The 21,231-nt window shown below is 40.6% G+C and overlaps 1 protein-coding gene across 7 annotated transcripts in view; it reads right to left on the bottom strand.

Annotated features, from left to right (window-relative positions):
* Parp6 (poly(ADP-ribose) polymerase family member 6) overlaps positions 1-21,231 on the bottom strand; it is a 36,055-nt gene that overhangs the window by 10,442 nt on the left and 4,382 nt on the right. For 3 of the 7 annotated variants that reach the window (XM_040729803.1, XM_040729804.1, XM_040729805.1), the window contains exons 3-20: positions 20,613-20,807; positions 19,930-20,007; positions 19,172-19,266; positions 18,750-18,810; positions 18,429-18,519; positions 17,586-17,652; positions 14,425-14,574; positions 12,654-12,864; positions 12,062-12,115; positions 9,756-9,851; positions 9,119-9,211; positions 7,969-8,094; positions 5,664-5,729; positions 4,694-4,761; positions 2,663-2,711; positions 2,104-2,216; positions 1,208-1,280; positions 468-537 (exon numbers count right to left, since the gene is read on the bottom strand). In XM_040729803.1, coding sequence (XP_040585737.1) covers positions 468-537; positions 1,208-1,280; positions 2,104-2,216; positions 2,663-2,711; positions 4,694-4,761; positions 5,664-5,729; positions 7,969-8,094; positions 9,119-9,211; positions 9,756-9,851; positions 12,062-12,115; positions 12,654-12,864; positions 14,425-14,574; positions 17,586-17,652; positions 18,429-18,519; positions 18,750-18,810; positions 19,172-19,266; positions 19,930-20,007; positions 20,613-20,615 — 1,564 coding nt within the window. In that variant the 5' untranslated portion in view covers positions 20,616-20,807. The remainder of the gene's footprint in view (positions 1-467; positions 538-1,207; positions 1,281-2,103; positions 2,217-2,662; positions 2,712-4,693; positions 4,762-5,663; positions 5,730-7,968; positions 8,095-9,118; positions 9,212-9,755; positions 9,852-12,061; positions 12,116-12,653; positions 12,865-14,424; positions 14,575-17,585; positions 17,653-18,428; positions 18,520-18,749; positions 18,811-19,171; positions 19,267-19,929; positions 20,008-20,612; positions 20,808-21,231) is intronic. The other 4 variants (XM_040729807.1, XM_040729806.1, XM_040729808.1 and 1 more) reach the window with 4 other exon arrangements.

The raw sequence follows: 21,231 nt of genomic DNA, 5'->3' as shown, positions 1-21,231 counted from the left end.
TCACACATGAATTCACATAATTTGTAATTGCTCATATCAAAAATGTAGTTTATATGGGCATGGTGGCACATGTTTGTAATTCCAGTACTTAAGAGGATCAGGAGTTCAAAGTCATCTTAGTATACACACTGAGTTCAAGGACAGCATGAACTACACAAGTTGGTCTTGAAAAAAGAAAACAAATCTGGTCTACAAAAAGCTTTTTTTGCTTTCTGTTTATTCATTAATCTATCCCTAGGGCTTAGTTACTTACACTGTATAAAAGTACCATTTTTTACAATAACTACCCTTGACTCGTAATCTAAATTTCTAATGAGAGAAAAATAGAAAGAGACAGAATAGGTATTCATGATTGGGGAGGGCGCTGACAAAGACCAAGTATCCATGATGGGAGAGGAGACAGCACAGATCATGTGTTCACAAATGGATGCAATATAGAGTCAAGGTGGCCAAAGAGTATTGCTTACCTGAGTATCCAAAGGAAATACTGGAGATGGGGCTCAGGTAGATGCCTTTGCCATAGGCTGCTCCATGCAGCTTGCAGGGAAACACCAGGATGAATATATGAGCCTGGGCCCCCCATGGCTGTATATTAGGCATCCATAACACTTATGCAGTCCTTTGTTCCTCCATTTATCTACCTTCTCACTCATTCAAATAACTATAGGCACCTACTCTTGAAAAGCTGATTGGCTGAAAAGTAGATTAGGTTAAACTGCGTGCTTATAAAATACTAAAGATTAATGCCTAGGAGAATAGGGAGTAGCAGAGCCACTGAGTCACCGCCTCAGCATTCATACTTATGACCTCAAGCCTTCACATATTTTCAGATTCTCAAACAAAGGAACTATGGAAAAGGTAGCAGGAAGAGGAACAAAAACCACTCCCAGTAGTTTCTCAGGGCAATGAAATAAGTCTTTGTAACAACTTGAATAGCCACAAAATGGAAGGTCTCTGTCATAACAGTTTAATTCCCACTCCCCAAACAACCAAAAACCACAGCTCAACTTAAAATATACAACAGCCACATTCATTCTATATTTACAATGTCAACTTTGTCTGTAGGTAGGATCTATTTTTCTCAAGGTAAGCTAGGCATGATGATTCTGAGGCATGAACAGATAGGTACTCAAGCACTCTAGAGCAGACTATCGTAAGCTGAGCGAAGCAGGGAGTGAAAAGAAAGGAAAAAGGGGCACAGCCTCACCTGTAGTTTGGTGTAGGATGCATTGACCAGCCCGTTGCGCAGGATTGAATGCCAGTTCTCAATGTGGGACCCACTGTAAGGCAGGATAGAATGTATGCCCCCCCTCATGAGATGAGATTCCTAGGACTACTTCCAAGCCTGCCATTACCACCTCCTTACCCACACAGTACATGTAGATAGATAGACATACCTAATGACTGACATGTTCACAGATATAGCAAGGTGTGTAGGAGTGTGTGTGTGTGTGTGGTTAAACCTTACATCTCTTGTTTTCAACTAACCATATCCTAAATCCTCAACTACTGACTCAGTATTTTTTCATTTGCCTACTTTCCTGATGCTTCAAATTCAATAAATTCAATAAACTTATCAGTGATCTCAAATACAGCTTCTGGTCTAGAGGTAACATTGTATTTTTTAAAGAAGCACTAAGATGCCCTCTACATTACCGTTAATACTGTTCTCTTTCTTCCCTCCCATAGTTAGGCATAAATTGTGGATTTCTTCTCTATTCTTCCAATCTGTTCCTTCTTTTTTTTTTTTTTTTTTTTTTTTTTTTCGAGACAGGGTTTCTCTGTATTGTTTTGGAGGCTTGTCAGTCCAGCCTGGCCTCGAACTCACAGAGATCTGCCTGCCTCTGCCTCCCGAGTGCTGGAGTGCTGGGATTAAAGGCGTGCGCCACCACCGCCCGGCTATCCTTCTTATTTTTTTTAACATGTAAATATTCTTTCTATTCAGCTACTTCATAAGTAGTTTAAAAATAAAGACCATGTCACATGTAGCATTTTAACCTTTATAGCACCTACCACAGTAGCATTTAATAAAACAAAACTCACATATCTCAAGGCCCCACTATCCTATCCCACCTGCTGTGGCCCAGCTTCCACCATCCTTACTGGAAGGCAAAGGTGCTTCCGTAGAGCTTCTTGGCGGTCCGGAACCGAGCCTCCTTGGCAGGAGGGCTGCTCAGCAGGAGGAATTGGTGTGAGGTGTGCATGAACTTCAGCTGCTGCCCAGGGTGGGGGTGGGATAAAAAACAGAAGAGAAATAGAGATCAGGGAGGGAAAGGTTGGCAAGAAACAAATTAGAGTTACACTAACCCCAAACAAGGGAAATATGTTTAGGCTCAAAGACTATGTTGATAAGCTGGCCATTAGTAGCACACACCTTTATTCCCAGCACTTGGGAAGCAGAGGCAGGTGGATCTCTGTGAATTTGAGACCAGCCTGGTCTACAGAGCGAGTTCCAGGACAGCCTCCAAAGTTACAGAGAAACCCTGCCTCGAAAAACCAAAAAACAAACCCCCTCCCCCCAAAAAAGAGAGAAAAAATAATATGCTGAAGGACAGACAGTACCAACCAAGCTAATTAGGAACCAATACAGTTAGTGGGCATAGAGCTCCTCTTTGCCCCTAACTAGAAATTTGAAGCTTACAGTGGGAGAAAAATTACTTACCCTGCTGAGAGGTAGTTTGACAATGTGTGACCTGTTGCTAGAAATTATCCTGGGGAAGAAACAGAAAAAGAGAAGTATGTGGTGAAGTTATCCTGCAAAGGCAACTTTCCTCTAATCTACGTACTGCAAATAACATGCCAATGTCTGAACTATGTGATTATTTCCAGGCCAAAGCTGATATTTCTTTGAAGTGGTAATGCTTATATAGAAATTATGTATATAATTATATAGATTTTAAAAGGAAGCTACCAACGGCTAAAACAAGGGTCTGGGGGGAACTGATACAACTAGGGAGACAAAAGCATGGAGCAAAAAGAGTATTAGAAGCCAGAGAGCCGTGGCAGACGTCTTTGATCCCAGCACTCAAGAAGCAGAGGCAGATGGATCTGTCAATTTGAGGCCAGCCTGGTCTACAGAGTCACGTTCCAGGAGAGCCAGGACTACACAAAGAAACCCTGCTTTGAAAACAAACAAACAAAAGAACCACAAACAAACAAAAAGAGTGTCAGAAGTTACCAATTAAGAGACAGAGGTCTGAATCAAAACTGGTTAAACTTGTGTTTGTGTTTTAAAGTCTCAAAACTGAGGCTCAGGAGCCAACCTGCTTGAGCTCAAAGGAATCCTAAAGGATCTCAGGGATGGAAAAATAGACACTATATAGATTGAAGGGAAGAAACCAAAAGAAATTAGAATTACCTCTCTCAGGAGTCAAGGACAGATTAGGCTGTATATAGGCTAAACGAGTGTAGGAGAACAAAGGCATACAACAGTGAGGGTTCAACAAGAACACTATATCCTACAGTGGATACAGTGTTTTCTGTACCTCATCTATGCACTTATTTTGTGGTTGTTTAATTTTTATTATTATTTTTTTTTTACGAGACAGGGTTTCTCTGTATTGTTTTGGAGGCTTGTCAGTCCAGCCTGGCCTCGAACTCACAGAGATCCGCCTGCCTCTGCCTCCCGAGTGCTGGAGTGCTGTGATTAAAGGCGTGTGCCACCACCGCCCAGCTGGTTGTTTAAATTGTTGTGTGTAACTATGCAAGGGTGCATTGGGCAGGTGGTGTACATATATATGCACCTGTGGAGGTCACAGTCAACCTCAGGTGTTGTTCCTTAGGAAATGTCCACCTTGTTTTTTGAAACAAGCCTTTAACTGGCACCTGGGGCTCACTGATTAGACTACTATGGCTGGTCAGTGAGCCCCAGAGACCTGTCTATCTTTCCTTCCAGTGCTGCGATTACAAGTGTATGCTATCATGCCTGGCTTTCTTTGTGAGTACCAGGGATCATGCTCCCCAGGCTCTCAACCTAACTTATGATGTTACTTTAGAAAGTCTATGTCTGGTAATTACTTATGCTGTGTATGAGGGATAATCTACTGCACTGGCTTCTTAGTGTCAGGGGCTGACTTGGAAGGAGGCAAAATAGAAAGGTAAGTTGTCATGTAACAAGAGAGAAATGAGCAGGAGGGAGAGAGAGTAATGGAACAGTCCAATTTTTTGCTAGCAGTAGGAAACAACAGTGCATCTGGCTCTATCCACTCTTCATCAGGGAAGGAGATAGCTAGTAGAGATGAATTTCTTTGGACACCCAGAAAACTAAGCTGAAATAAACACTATAAGAAAACCTCAAAACCTACTAATGACAACTATAGTTAATAACATTAAATTTTTAAAAATTGCTGAGCACGGGCAATATCTTAGCACTCAAAAAACTCTAGTGAGCCATTACATAATGCATGTTGTACATGACAAATACACATACTTTTAAAACTCTTATAATGAAAAGATGTAAGAAAAACATTCGGGGAAATATGGAATATTGAAGAGAACTTGAGAAACCATGTTAGAACGTGTGACCTCTGTGTAGTTACTGTCAAGTCAAGGCTTGTCAGCAAAACAAGAATTAGAGTCATAATCTAGAACCTTGTAGAGAATGCTAAAATACCTCTAGGAGAAGGTATAGATCCATGTCCTGTCACTCTTTCCTTCCCCACCCCCTATGAAGCCTGAGCCATTCTATCCATACCACTGCAGAAGAGGATGGGCCAAGGGATCCAGCTTGTCCATCTGTTTCTTGATTTCCAAATATGAGCCCTGTAAGACAACAGCCGTAAGATTATCTCCCAGGAGAGGAAGGACCCCTCCCACTCTCTACCGACTACTGGGACCCAAGGCAAGATAAGCAATTGGAAGAACAAAGTCAAAGGGATTCCCACCCTTAAGGAGGTCCAGCTAAGTTAGCAAGACTTATAAATATGAAAATGACTGAAGATGCTTACAAAACAACATGCAGGTGGGTCTCCCTCATTTTATGCAACTCCTACAGCTCTAAAAATGCTGTTTATAAATCAAAAAATAAATAAAATCAATGTCCCCCAAAGATTAGGCTAAAGAATCCTGTGGCAAATCTTCACATAAAACAGTCTTTCTAATAGTAAATCATCCCTTCTAGGTGTACCTTCTGTGATAATCTGCATGTGATATATAGGATTTGCTGAGAAGAGGCCCACCTGTAAATATGAGTACAAATGAATGTCTATTCATGCAGAGACTGCAGACGAGGGGTGGGGAAATCTGGTGAGGGACAGCCTTGAGTCAAAGGATGATCACTGCTTCATGTGGCTGCCCCACCTCTAGAAGGACAGAAGATGCAGCCCCTGGATCTAGCTCCTTATGTCCAAGCACCCTCTTCACCCTCCCAACCTTGGGAAGAGGTCTTTTCCTAGCTTCTCTAATTCCCCAAGAACTATGAAAAAAAAGTTAAAACATGAACAACTTATGAAGGAATCTGCAGCAAGAATAAAGTTGAGAGAGACACTAAGGGTAAAGAGAATTAGGGTAAGAAAGCTGACAACACAGAGGACAAGAACTGGGAAGGTACATAAAGGGAACATAAAGAAAACATGAATTTGAGTAGCCTCTCTAAATCTTCACCATAGTCCTGTGAATTAGAAGCAGGAGAGGGTATTGAGCTATGCAAAGAGAAGGCAAAATACCTGGGTCATCTCCCGGATGGACATCACACTATCCAGAGCTTTCTGAAGTCGCTCATAATTCTTCTTCTGTTGGTGATCAATGGGAAGAGAAGAATTAGAAGAAGAAAAGTAGCAAATACAATGATATAATGATTTTTTTTTTAAAAAAAGGAGGTCAGTTTAAGTCTAGACTCAAGTGTGCCATGGAAAAACAAACTTTATCAGGAAACTTTAGAGCTGCAGAGTTGTATACTAGTCCTTTTACAAGTTGTAATTAATTAGGTGAGTCACTGAAAACTTTCAGGTATTACAAGCCCTGTTTGCAAATGACAGGGGTGTTCTGCTTGTTTGATGTTTACATGCCAGGATTTTGGTGATGTTAGGGGTTGAACCTATGGTCTCACACATGCTGTTAAATGTTTTACACTGAGCTATACTCCAGCCCCTATTTGTAACTAAAAATAGTATTTCTGTGGTCATCCTCAGAAATGGTCTCAGAATTAAATGAATATATAAATCTAGTATTGTGCCCAATATATAGTATTGACAGATAACAATGAGGCACTGTGATGGTTAATTTTAGAAGTAAATTTGAAATTTGGTGGTGCACACCTTCAATTCCAACACTCAGGAAGCAGAGGCAGGCAGATCTCTGAAGTCAAGGCCAGCCTGGTCTACAGAGTGAGTTCTAGGACAACCAAGGCTATACAGAGAAACCCTGTCTTGAAACCCCACCCCCCTGCTGCTGTCCCAAAAAAGTCAATTTGAATAGGTTACAGGGTACCTACTTATTTGGTCTAGGATGGTTTCTGGGTTTGTCTGTGAAGGTGTTTTGGGGTTCAGATTAACAGCTGAATGAGTAGACTAGGCAAAGCTGATTGCCCTCCTTAATAAGGATCTCATCAAGCCAAATGAAGACCTAAATAGAATAAGAAAGCTAATCTTCCCCAATCCTGGTCCTTGAATAAAAAGGGATTCTTTCCCTGGCTTTAGATTTGAAAGAAATACAAAACTGACCCTGGTGGGTTGTAAGCCTGCATGGTTCAGGCCTCTGAACTGGAACTGGAACACCATTCATCACATGCTCTCTAGAGAGGGTTTCCAGCTTGCTGACTGTAGATGTGGGACCTTTCCTCATAATAAACTCATCCCTCAACAATTCACATGAAAATAAATGGAATATATTTATAGTTATCCACAGCCTACTAGCTGTTTCTCCAGAGAACCCCATAGGGTATTTTGTATATATTATCTCTCATTTTTTGTGACACTCCAAAAATTACTACCCCCTTTTACAGAGAGAGCAGTTGAAACTGAGAGAAACTAAGTACCTTCCCTAGCACCATTCAACTAGGAAGCCAAAGACCCTCTGGTGGAGTCCAGGTTGGGCTGGCTCCCATCAAGTCTATTTTTTTTTTTTTTTTTGGTTTTTCGAGACAGGGTTTCTCTGTGTAGTTTTTTTTTAATATTATTTATTTATTTATTATGAACACAACATCCTGCCTCCATGTCAGAAAAGGGAACAGATCTCATTATAAATGGTTGTGAGCCACCACGTGGTTGCTGGGAATTGAACTCAGGACCTCTGGAAGAGCAGTCAGTGCTCTTAACCTCTGAGCCATCTCTCCAGCCCCCTTTCTGTGTAGTTTTGGAGGCTGTCCTGGCACTCGCTCTGTAGACCGGGCTGGCCTGGAACTCACAGAGATCCGCCTGCCTCTGCCTCCCGAGCGCTGGGATTAAAGGCGTGCGCCACCAACGCCCGGCCCCCATCAAGTCTATTTCTTTCACTGTTTTTTTTATTTTTCTCCCAGTCATAATGTCATTCTCATAGTAAGCTAGCCTGAAATTTACTATGTAGTTCAGGCTGGCCTTAAACACTAAGCAAGTCTCCTACCTCGGTCTTCCAAGTGCTGGGATTCCAAGTATGAACTACCACATCTAGCCCAAGTCTATATTCTTTCCATCATGATGTTAACAGGTACTAACTTTTCTTCCCTTCTTTTGACAAGTTCAGCTATTTCATCAGATTAACCCCTGAGTTCAAGAGTACCCAAGAGCCGGGCGGTGGTGGCACACGCCTTTAATCACAGCACTCCAGCACTCGGGAGGCAGAGGCAGGCGGATCTCTGTGAGTTCGAGGCCAGGCTGGACTGACAAGCCTCCAAAACAATACAGAGAAACCCTGTCTCGTAAAAAAAAAAAAAAAAAAAAAAAAAAAGAATACCCAAGAAAAAGTGTTCCATTTCTTCTGTCCTTTACTTCATCTGTTTATGTGTACTGGAATGACAACCCAACCTCCCACCATTTACCTCCCAAACAATTATACCTTAGGGTTAAAGGCCAGAGTCTTGGGATCAGTGGGGTCCACCACAGAGGGATAAGGCTCGAAGATGATGCTCTTTCGAGGAGACTCCAAAGCTGCTCTACACATGGCCACCAGCAGATCTACCACCTTAGGAGAAAAGAAAGGGGAAGGACTGACCAACTCTGGGAGGCAAGTGGTCTCAAGATTGTCCTCCCATCCCTTTTAAAGCAATGTTTTCATGGCTTTCTAATTAGAAAATATAAAATTATAAAAATTCAAATACTAAGGTTAGAGAGATGACTCAGTGGCTAAGAATACTTGATGCTCTTGCAGAAGACCAGAGATCAGTTCCTATGATCCATGTGATAGTTCAAAACAGTCTGCAGTTCCAATTCTAAAGAACCAGAAACCTTTTCTGACTTCTATGGACATCAGATATCCACATGGCAGTACATATACATACATGCAGGAAAAACACTTATAAACTTATAAATAAAAATACATTTTTACCTGAAGTTTAAATACTAGCAAAATGATTAAAGAAAAGAGATACCATCTTCAATCCAAACAAATTCGTCTACTCCCAAGTAACTACAAAATATAATGGATATCCTTCCAGATACTAGAATATAAGAATAGTTACCTGATCTTTCCTTCTTGGGCAAAGGACAGCGGGTGTGGGGGGATCAACTGTGGAACTCATTTATGCTAAGCATTTGCAACTTTTTAACTCAAGTAATCCTCTTGCTTCAGCCCTCCAAGCAGTTAGGAAGATAAAGATAACCTGACTTGGTATTTGATTTTGGACATAAGTATATATTACATTTTTATGTGTATAAATAATAGTTGATAAGTATTTTCAATGTAAGGATATGCCATAATTTGGATGAACCTCCTACAGAGTCCATTTATCCATTTTAGTTTTATTATGAGCTTTATACTTTAGTGAGCATCAGCAAGCATGATGAATGAAATTGTTGGCTTCCTTTGCTTTTGTTTGTTTTGCTTTGAGATAGGGCCTTACTATGTAGTTCTGGCTGGACTCGTAGTCTCTCTGTAGACCAAGCTGGCCTCGAACTAAAGAGGTCCTCCTGCCTCTGTCTTCCAAATGATGAGATTAAAGGTACTGACACCATACCTGGCCTCTTTTCCTTTTCTTGATCCCTCATACCTCTGCTCCAGTAGCCACCTCCTCTGCAGCTCCAGACATGACTCCCAATGTGTAGAAGGAGAAGACACACAGTTCACGAGTACAGACAGCTGGCTAAAGGGACATATTAAACAGACAGGAGAGGTATGGGTTGTGTATGAAGAAGATATAAGGAGAACTGGGTTGTGTGTTGAGAAGACATGTGTGTGTGTTGAAAGGGATTATCGCTCAAAATTTAAATGCCTTGCTGGTAAGTTTGAGTGATCTTTCTACCTACAAAATTCCCTCTGGTCATTAAAGTAGTAGATGGTCGCTCTTCTGAGTTTCCAGAGCACTGTTCCTTACTCTTAAATATATACACATAGATTATAATTTATAGCTAAGTGTTCTGCCTACCCACCTAGATCTGGGAACAGTCAATTACAGCCTGGTCAATACCAGATCCCTGTATATAAATGTTGGGTGGAAATGGTGTCCTCAAAATTATTTTTATACCCTTATCTCTCTGGGAAGGATTACTGAAATTTGTTTTCTGAGGAAACAATTATTTCTAGAGTATACAGGACTATAAACAGGATTTATACAGGCCTAAGAAGAAAGGAAAGATAGGAAGCAAAAGGCCTTGGCCAAGAAAGAGGGTCAGAGTAAAGGCCTATACCTTGAGCATGGACCCATTCTGGAAGACATGCTGCTCATCACACACCACACAGTACTCATTCAACGTTGGAATCCTCTGCTCTGCATACTTCATGATCTGGAGAGAAAACAGAGTCCACATCTTTTGGAAGTACCGAAGTTTTTCATGTTGTTGTTTTGGAGATAATAGAAATAACTGAATCTTTTCTAGCTTAGATTCTAAACTTAAACTGATGGCTTCACTATACTGCTAATCCTTTATGATACTATACAAGTAGACCAGTATGATCTTTGACATAGAAGTCTTGAGTTAACATTCCACATCTACTATTTAATATTAAATGTAACTAGCCAAGTCAGATACAGTTAGCCTTTTTTCTTCATTTACAAAATAGGACATTATGCACCTCACAGATATACTGCAAGAAATGAAATCTGCCGGGTGGTGGTGGCGCACGCCTTTAATCACAGCACTCGGGAGGTAGAGGCAGGCGGATCTCTGTGAGTTCGAGGTCGGGCTGGACCGATAGCCTCCAAAACAATACAGAGAAACCCTGTCTCGTAAAAACCAAAAAATAAATAAATAAAAAATAAAAAAATAAAAAAATAAAAAAATAAAATCTGCCCATGAAAGCATTTAAATTTTGGGAGGTGGCATCAAGCCTGTCAACCTGAATTCCTGGGACAAATATGTAGAAGGAGAGAACCAACTCCCACAAGCTGTCTTCTGACCTCCACACAAGTGCTATGGTACACAGGTGTATGCATGTGTGTGTGCATATGCACACACATTCTCTTTCTTTTGCCCCCTCTATTTTTTGGGGGTGGTTAAGGCAGGGTTTCTCTGTAGCTTTGGAGGCTGTCCTTGAACTAGGCCAGGCTAGTCTTGAACTCACAGAGATCCACCTGTCTCTGGCTCCCAAGTGCTGGGACTAATGGTATGCACCACCACCGCCCAGCCTCGTCCCCCTCTAAATAATTAAATTTGACAAATAAAATTTTGCTTTTAGTCTTCATCATTATGTAATGGGAGGAGGGGACATGGACCACAGACAATATGGAGGTCACAGGACGACTTTATGGAGTCGGTTCTCTCCTTGTACCTTTACGGACATTCTGGGGAGTGAACTCAAGTTGTCAGACTTACATAGCAAGTGCTTTTACCAGCTAAGCCATTTCACAGGTTCTCATGAAAGTATTTTATAAATAGGTCCTAACTAATCAGTTACAGTGGCTATACTTGTTACAGGCTTTCTATTTGTGGCATGTGAGTATTCAATCCAAGATTGGATACTGGAGGGCAGGGCTTAAGTCATTTCTACCACCTGGGACAATTAAGCTATCTCTAGTCAAACACACACATGCATACATGCTCTATGGAATAAAGATGGCACAAATCCAGAGCTCTTGCAACAGTATCTTAAACTATTTGGTTTTAAAATTTTATTTACTTAACACTGACTTAATTTGTTCTTGTGTATAAATCAAGCTGTTCACATCTTTATGGGCTGGTTATTAAGCCTGTGGTTCTAACCTGGGGGATCGAATGAGCCTTTCACAGGGACAGCATATCAGATATCCTACATATCACATATTTACAGTATGATTCATAACAGTAGCAAAATTATAGCTATGAAGTAGCAACAATGGTAATTTTATGGTTGGGGGTCACCACAACATGAGGAACTATATTAAGGGGTCATATCATGTAGAAGGTTGAGAACCACTGCAGTAAGTGTTTTTGGTAATGCTGTGACCCTCTTTTTTTTTTTATTATTATTATTATTATTTTATTTAGGTTAGAAACAATCTTGTTTCACATGTCAATCCCAGCTCCCTCCCTCTCCCCTCCTCCCCCGCCCTCCCCACCAGGTCCCCCAGCCCCCCACCCAATCTCCACTCCAATCACCAAGGAGGGTGAGGCCCTCCATGGTGAATCTCCAGTAACTGTCATTTCATCCAGGGCAAGGCCTAGGCCCTCCCCCAAGAGTCCTGGCTGAGAGAGCCTCCCATATTGTGGCATGGGCACTCAAAGTCTATTTGTACACCAGGGATAAATACTACCCAAGGCTCCATAGATTACCTAGGCCTACTCACTGATACCCACATTCAGGGGGTCTGGGTCAGTCCCATGCTTTCCACAAAGCCTGCTGTGACCCTCTTAAGGATGGAATCTATACCTTCTTTTTTTGTCCACTCAATCAGTACTCAGTATAGTTCTGGGAACAAATCAACGCACTAAATAACTAACTCAAGAGCTGGGGGTTAGGTAGTTAGATGGGTGAGCAACAGGGAAGAGCTTTGGAAAAAAGCTCTGAACTTGATTACCTGGACAAGGAATCCATACTCCAGAGTGGGGATGTTCTTGCAGTGACCACTGACCTAGTAAGAGTTCAAGACAGATCCTATGAGTTTCCTATAAAGTGGGGCCCAAACACCTCTTTCACGCCCTCATCAATGATTCCCCTAAAATAGCTAAGCCTTAGTTCAGATCAGCCTAAATAATCACAAAGCTGGAGAGATCTTTAGCAGTTTTTGTTAAAGGTTCTGGAAAAGTTCATCTGTCTTTAATCCCTTTCAAAGGTAGAATAGGTTGGAACAACAGCTGACTACCAAGTGGTAACCATAATCTAACTATATTATACATAACTTCTTGGCATGCCAATCTCCAGACTCTGCTTTATAAACTACTATCAGACATGATATAAGCATTTAAAAATTAAATTATTATTTAATTATATATTTAGATATAATTAAATTACATTTAGATGGAACTAAAAACTATTCCATTCTATACATTCATGATGTATGTCTGGACTTGACTGGATAGCTCTACCCCCAACCCCTTTGAAAAGTTATTCCCCTATATTTCCACCCCCACCCTCCTGATGCCCCATCACACCATCCCCAGCCCATGTACCAAAGGAGAAGTCCGTGCTGGGGGAGGGAGGCCCACGTGCTGGGGGCACAGGAGACCTGCCTGGGGGCTGGGAGGATAGCCAAACACCTCTACTTTGGGGTTCTTCACGGTGCAAGAAATGGAACGATTCATAAGGCGTCCAACTCGAAGTTCTGGTACACCCAGTTTGCCTTTTAGCATTGAGTCCTGTATGATAGGAAAACTGGGAGACCTGTAGAGAAAGAGCAAAGAAAAAAAATAAATAAAATGGGGAATTCATTATGAGTTCTAGAAGAGAATTAGAGAAAAGAACATCATAGGCCAGAGATGATCATAAATTCAAGGAGAATAGTCTATTGTTATCTTAAATAATGGTGAAAGAGTCAATAAGAAGTCACAAAATTGGCTTTTGATACCATTATCTGTATGTTCTTCAAGCTGTGGCGTAGAAAAGGCAGAAGCAGAGTCCAGGCCACCCTGTCATTAAGAATAAGTATGACTAGGGGGGAGGGCACGAGAGGAGGGGAGGGAATGGGAGAGGGACCTGGAACTGACTTGTGAAGCAACCTCGTTTCTTATCTAAATTTAAACTGGAAAATAAAATAAAAAAAAGAATAAGTATGACTAAGTATACTCTTTAAGGATGATATTATATATATGTATATATGTATATGTATGTATATATATATATATATATATATATATATACATTTTTTTTTTTTTGGTTTTTCGAGACAGGGTTTCTCTGTGGCTTTGGAGGCTGTCCTGGAACTCACTTTGTAGACCAGGCTGGCCTCGAACTCACAGAGATTCGCCTGCCTCTGCCTCCTGAGTGCTGGGATTAAAGGCATATGCCACCAACGCCCAGCTGATGATCATTTTTAAAAAAGATTTATTTATTTATGTATGAGTGCTCCATCTGCAGTGTACATCTGCAGACCGGAAGAGGGCGCCAGATCTCATTATAGATGGTTGTGAGCCACCATGTAGTTACTGGGAGTTGAACTCAGAATCTCTGGAAGAGGAGCCACTGCTCTTAAACACTGAGCCATCTCTCCAGCCTGATATGATCATTTTTTTGTGTGAGAGAGAAAAGGAACCATTCAACACTATGCTAGGCAAGTAGTTGTATCCTAAACCTTGCCTAATATCGACTCTGCAACCATCAATAGTGGTCAGTTGAGACACTATAAATCTAGCTTTGTGTCCACTTTTGGAGACTCAGAAGACATCAAAATGTATAAATGTAGAGCCAGGTCAAAGAATAGAGCAATGGTTATTTCCAGAGCCCAGGTATCAGTACATCCTACTATTACTCTGCTTTTTTATGACAAGAAACAAGGATGAGAGCTGAAGATAAGATGGAAAAATAAAGGCTCAGCAGTTCTTGCAGAGGACCTGGGTGTGATTCCAAGCATTCACAAGGCAGCTTACAGACATCTCTTACTCCAGTTTCAAAGGATTCAACACCCTCCTCTGGCCTCTGAGGGCACCAGGCACATATATATTGCAAGCAAAACACCTATAAAGATAATTTTCTAAAATGATGGAAAAATAATACACATGCCTCCAAAAGCTAGATACTGTCCTTTTACATAAGGGATGAGTTATAAATATTTAATCTAAGTAGAAAGGTAAGGACACAAAGGGGACCAGGACCATGTGTTATTATTAGTAGTAAGAGGTACAGAATTTAGTGAACTCAGAGAAAAGACAGACAATATTAATTTAGGCATTCAAGAAGGTGACAAGACAGATATTTAGAAATGATCAACCCTAGGGAAATATTTACTTGGGAATGGGTGAGAAGATGCTGAGGCCAGCTCGGAACTTCTTGATGGTACCACTTGCTTTGAACCAACTGTGCCTCTTCTCTTGCTGGGTCTTCAGGAAATCATTGCTCAGATGTTTCCATTGTTGGGATGTAAACATACCCAAGATCCTAGGAGATCAAGAGGATTAGGAAAGATCAGGCAGAAAAGGACAAAGAGAGAAAACTAAGCTATAGGTCCATAGACTGTAAAGCTAGTTATGGTAGAATAACACATGCCCAAAGCCTCCCCTGATATAACACTGGCATATGGAAATACTGTTTGTCCTAAAGCACCTTCTTTATCCTAGGAATAAACACTCACTCCCATTACCTAACCAATGGGCCAGAACATTTCTCCAACCCTAACCTCTCCTATACATATCAAGTTGATATACTGTATACTGAACATCTTGCACATTCCAAAGTTGTCTTTAAACAGCATGTTTAAAATTCTTATCCTACAAGCCTATTCTTCTTTTCACATCCTTTTTGATAGTATAAGTTTACCCAGATATTTGGGCTAGAAACCCAGGAGTAATTTTCCAGTATTTCTGGATTCTTAGAATATTCAATATATCCAAATCAGCCAAGTATTACTAAGTTAATATTCTGTAAATCTTTTGTCTGCATATATGTAGGGAAAACATTTGCATATAAAACAAAATGAGTAACTCTAATCTTTTTGTTTTTTGAGACAGGGTTTCTCTGTGTAGCTCTAGCTGTCCTGGAACTCACTCTGTAGACAAAGCCAGCCTTAATCCTCCTACTTCTCTCTCCTGAATACTGGGATCACCACTGCCCAGTTTAAAAAAAAATTAAAAAAAAGAAAATTATTCTAGTATTTTGCATGCTGCCAGAGTAGTTTTCTAAAACTAAATCAGACCATGTCCTTTCTTTGCTAGAAACCTTTCAATGGGGGCTAGAGAGATGGCTTCATAGTTTAGAGTGATGGCTGTTTTTCCAGAGGACCAGGGTTCAGTTTTCAGAACCCACATGGAAGCTTACAACCACTCTTAACTACAGTTCCAGGGGATCCAGCAACATCTTCTGGCCTCTATGGGCACTACCGCACTTATATACATGTAGGCAAAACACTGATACATATGAAATAAAAACATATAAAACTTTTTTTAAAAAGCCTTTCAATAGAGGCCAACAAGATGGCTTAGTAAATAGAGGCTTGAGTGAGTTTTGATTCCATGGAACCACATGGTAAAAGAGAAAACTAACTCCCACAAGTTTTCCTCTGATCTCCATACACACACAGTGACACATGTACCATGACACAAACACGCCCACAAAATAAATACATAATTTTTAAAAATAAACAAACATATCAGAAACCAGAGGCCTTGAAACAGACCAATGACTCATTGAAATGAACATTTACAAGTAAAGTTGATTGGGCAAAAGGGTATTACTGTGTCATATACCAAGGCTCCCAGTGCCACCAGTATAAATGAAGAGGTATTAAGTGGGAAAGATGGAAGAACAAAGAAGTTTTTGTTTTGTTTTGATTTTTCTTTTTGTTTCTGTTTGCTTATTTTTGTTTGGATTTTTAAAAAATTTTCATTTGGGGGGCTGCTGTAGGATATGGAGGAACTAGTAGGCGAGCAGAATTGGGGTGTGTAATGTGGAAATTCACAAATATTCAATGAAGAAATTATGTTAAATATAAACAAAACAAAACAAACCACATTCAGTGTCCCCACTGTCCAAGTAAAAGCTCAGCATCTTCCTGGATTTGAAGCTTTCTTTTCTGGATTTCTTGCTTCCATTTCTTACATTTTACCATCAACATCTCTCAGCTTTGAGTGACTATGTCCTTGCAAGTGTTATCTACTCTCGGAGTCTGTCTATATGGGTAATTCTTTTTTTTTTTTTTTTTTTTTTTTTTTTTGGTTTTTTTTTACGAGACAGGGTTTCTCTGTATTGTTTCGGAGGCTATCGGTCCAGCCCGGCCTCGAACTCACAGAGATCCGCCTGCCTCTGCCTCCCGAGTGCTGGGATTAAAGGCGTGCGCCACCAACGCCCGGCTATATGGGTAATTCTTAGCCATACTTAAAACCCATATCATCTTCCTTTCGTCCTTTCACTCATAGCCCCTCCCCACCCAACTAGTCTGAGCCACTCCTTCCCCTGTGTCCTTTCTAAACTGTTAAACCTGTATTGAACTCTATTTGGAACATGTCTGACATAGAAAATGTGCTTTAGTTCTCTTTGTGTACCAAGCATTTAAATATCAAAATTTTAGCACAAAAATCTTTTACTTTCAATACCCTAAACTTGGCTAAGTACCTGGAACCTTTCTGAGGAAACCACGAGAGAAAACAAGAATAGTGTGGCTCTGATTTCAAGCTGTTGATTCCACTTTTCTTTAAATATTAGGTAATTATGAGCCTTTCTCTGAATTTCTAGGAAATGTCATGTCAAGCGCCCAAAAACATTGACTTCCCTTCCACAACCATAAATCTGGCTTCCCAAATTTGTATTGTTGTTGGCTTTTCAAGAGGGTTTCTCTGTGTAGTCCTGGCTGTTCTGGAACTTGCTATGTAGACTAGGCTATACTTGAACTCACAGAGATCTGCCTCCCAAGTGCTGCAATTAAAGGTGTCTGTTACCATCACCGGGCTCAGCTTCCCAAATTTATTTTAACTTCTAGCAATATTTGAGAAGCAGTTTTGGAAGAAAACATGATGTTCAAGGCTTTCATACATTTGTTGTTATAATCTGGATTGTAACTGTCTCCCAAAGGTCAGCATGCTGAAGGCTTGGGAAGCGGTGCAATATTTAGGAGGTAGGACTTGGTGGAAGGAAGTTAAGTCATTGCAGGGGATACTGGTACCCTGAACCCTCATGTGTATATATGTCTGTCTTTTTGTATATCTGTGTTTACCAGTTACAACGTAAGTTGAACAGACCCCTTCTTCCACATGCTTCCACACTGACATACTGTGCTGTCAAACATATAGGGTCAAGCTACTGTGGGCTGAAACCTCCAAATTGTGAGCTAAAATAAAATTTTCTTTCTTTTAAGTTGAATAGTTCAGGTATTTTGTAACATAAATGGAAAGCTGACTCAGATACATATGTCTCAATAATTTCCTCTCACATATCCATGAACAAAAAAAAGTTCTTACTTTTTTAACTGAAGACCTAGCCCAAACCCTTCCTTATTCGATGGCTGGAAAACCTCAATTGATGGTTCTGCAAAGAGAAAAGAAAGTTTCCAATATGTGCATACCTCTGATCTCCACAAAGTCCAAAGTCACGTTCAGTAGGATAGCTTCCTCAGTAGCTGTTAGAAACTCTCAGGCATATCCAACTTGTAGTTAAGGATACCCATAAATGTGGCACAATATAAATTGTTACTTTCTTAAAATGTCATGAGAATTTTGCAATTTTTTTTTGTAACTCAATTGCTCAGTTCTTTTTTGTTTGTTTGTTTGTTTTGGTTTTGGTTTTTCAAAACAAGATTTCTCTGTATTGTTTTGGAGGCTGTCCTGGAACTCACTCTGTAGACCAGGCTGGCCTCAAACTCACAGAGATCCTTCTGCCTCTGCCTCCCCAGTCCTGGGATTAAAGGTGTGCACCACCAACACCCAGCTAATTGCTCAGTAGTGTGGATTTGGAAGAAGACAATGTGTTGGAATGTCAACGAGCTAGACATGCCCGAACAGTGGAGAAAGAAAACTCGAGACAACAGTAAATTCTAGAAGCTACTTGATAAATTTCAAATATTTTCAGTAGAAAGTTGAGAGGTTTGGAGAAGAATAAATATCTTCAAATCAGAGAAAACCATTTCACAAATCAAGAAGAAGGCTATCAGATGACTGGGGATGAGCACACCAATGACAAGGAATGGAAAACAAAAGGGTGAGCACAAAGGTCTTATTTCCAATTTTATTTCTACTTCAGTTAACTTAGGACTTTGGATCAGACCACAATCAGATTACCCACTTGCCCAAAGGTACTGCCTTTACCTGGTCCATCGAGGTACTGGGAAAGAGAAAACCGTAGCCTTAACACAATAGGTTCTGTTCGAAGGACTTTCCAAGCTGTAGATACTTCCTCCTAAGAGAGTAAAAGGAATTGCTTCTGGTTTACAACAGAGAGAAATGGACTAGAAGTTTCCTCTATATGAAACACAAGCACTTAATAGTACACATCATTGTCAGTTGATGGTCTAGGAAAGACAGAGATGAAGAATATATGCTCCAAATACAACACTCAAGAACAAAACACAGGGTCTACATGAAAAAAAATCTGTAATGCAAGCTACACATGCTGTTGGCATCACTTACATCGAGGAAGCTGATGTTGATATGGAGGTCAATATCCACGTCATCAATAGTTCCATATTCTCTACAGAGACACAGGCAACCACAGGTGAGGCTCATTAAGAGAGAAAGGACTTGAGAGGTAAAAAAGGATAGAAGAACTAACCCTGGGAACAGGAAAAAGGGTGGAAGGTAGCTCCATACTTAAGATCTTAGCTACGTATCAGACCACTTATGACCATAGCCCTTCTTACCTCAAAGGGGACTAGTGGCACAGAGGTATTTAGAATGAGAGGGAATAGCTATTAAAATAGTTTTAACTCCAACCATGTTTAAATACTGAGCAACCTTCTATTGCTAAACTCATACATTTGTCAGCCAATCACACCATCAAAAGGAAACTCTAGCCTTTTAAAGATCCTTGTCATTCTGAAGTGGAGTCCCACCTGATGGACACAGAGTTCTCACTGTAGATCTCTTTCACGGCTTCAATGTCTGCATCAAGCTGCGGGTGTCTATACAGGTCAGCTGCACAGCTCCCCTGATACAGCAGTAAAAATATTGGCGGTAACAGGGGTGGAAAGAGATAAACAAAGGGGAAGAAAGAAAGAGAGAGTAAAGACAACATGAAGATACCCCAGAAATAGGAAAAAAAACAAAGTGCAGCACATAGGCTCTTGGTGGTAAACCTAGCACAAATTTCACGGAACAAGTCTCTCTCTACCCTGGTATAAGAAAGTTTCAGCAGGCCAAAAGGCAGGCTTTGCTTACAGAGTTCATATTCTCAAATTTTGCCTTCTATGAGAATTCAGACAAGTTCTATCAAAGAGCAGCATCCTGAGAGTCTGAGCAGTATTGCTTAGAATTGCAATGGGTAGCAATGGCATTATTCTGGGTTGCAATGATAACGAGGATTCTCCGGGAGCCATTTAAGACTTGATCCTAACAATGAAATGACCCTCTCTAGCTAATGAGAGAAGAAAATAATTTCTACATAAGGGTCGTCTTCATGCAGAGGATGTACTACGGGAAAATGACAAGTCCTAGGCATGAGCAAGGACAAGGAAATCAGTTCTAAAAGATTCCTATCAGATCCCACTAACATTTTACCTCATTCATCTCTGTTCAGCAAACTCCTTTCCTTCTTGATATACCCAGCATATAAAGTTTAAATCATCCAACCATGGGGGAAATGCAAACTCACCTGAACTCCATACAGAAATTCCTCTGATTCATTATCTCCTTCTGAATCATCATCATTCCAGAACTGGCCTTTGATGTCCTGGAGATAAAAAACAACAACAAAAACACTGAGGCACTGTCCTTTGTTAGGTCCTTGTTAGTACACGACTAGTGTAGGGCAAAAGGATGGGAAACAGATGCTCACATTTCTTGGGATAGAATAACTGAAGACTTAATCCTTTTACACCTTTCACTTCACTCATATTGAGTACAATATTATCTATTGTCTAGCTCTGACCCAGTGGGACAGAGGAAAACTTAAGCATACCTAAGCTCTGCATCATCAGTCCCTCATCGTACTGTCTTTGAGACAAGGTCTCACTCTATAGCCCTGGCTAGCCTGGACCTTGCAGCATTCACCTGCCTCAGCTTTGCAAATGCTGGGATTACAGGTGCAAGCTACTACAGCCAATGCTCACCCCTACTCTTCTATCTCCTAGTATTTACCTCTTCCCTTCCTTTGGAAGAGAACAGCCCTACACAGCTCAAATAACACTGTTTCCACACTCCTCTTCCTTCCTTCAACTTCAAATAGCCACTTCCAAAAGGGCAAGGGGGGAAAATACCAGGAAAAGGCGAAGTCAGCTTTTTGTCTTATCTGCCCCTTAAATGATTATTTAGATGACATGAGGAGTTAGTACTCACCATTGGGTCAGTGGGTCTCACACACACTCTCAGGTCAGTGCTAGGCAGCACCCCTCCATACCACCAATTGAACACAGGCCAAAAAGATGAGCATTTAGGAGATCACAGAATGAGATAAAGGAGGTGATGATGTCATAGGTACTGGTGATCTGCTGGGGATGGCAGGCTCTGCTGTTGTGGGAATAAGTCACTGTCCTGTGGAAAGTAGATAACAATGGCATCCACCACTTAATAGCTGGACAGCATATACACAGGTATATTTTATACATCTACAGACACATGTAAAGAGACATAATGCATGCAAACACACATACTTTAGAAGTTTCTTTTTGGTTTGTGTGTGGTTTTTTTTTGTTTTTTGTTTTTTGTTTTTTTTTTTTTTGAGACAGGGTTTCTTTCTCGGTGTAAGTCCTAGCTGTTCTGGAACTGGCTTTGTAGACCAGCTACTTTAGTAGTTCTTTAACCAAACTGAAAGCACTACAAGTAGACTATACACCTGTCTATTCTTCTTAAAGTTGAAAGTATGGACTTGAGTTAAGTATTTGCTCTAATCAATAAAGTTATAAAAACCTTAAAGCCAAAAGTAACAGTGGCAGGACCAACTGCTTATGTTTCTGTG

The sequence above is a fragment of the Mesocricetus auratus genome, unplaced genomic scaffold (genome assembly GCF_017639785.1).
Source record: "Mesocricetus auratus isolate SY011 unplaced genomic scaffold, BCM_Maur_2.0 Super-Scaffold_100022, whole genome shotgun sequence".
NCBI lineage: Eukaryota > Metazoa > Chordata > Mammalia > Rodentia > Cricetidae > Mesocricetus > Mesocricetus auratus.
Note: the sequence above shows the minus strand (reverse complement) of the source record. Positions and strands in the feature narration are given on the sequence as shown.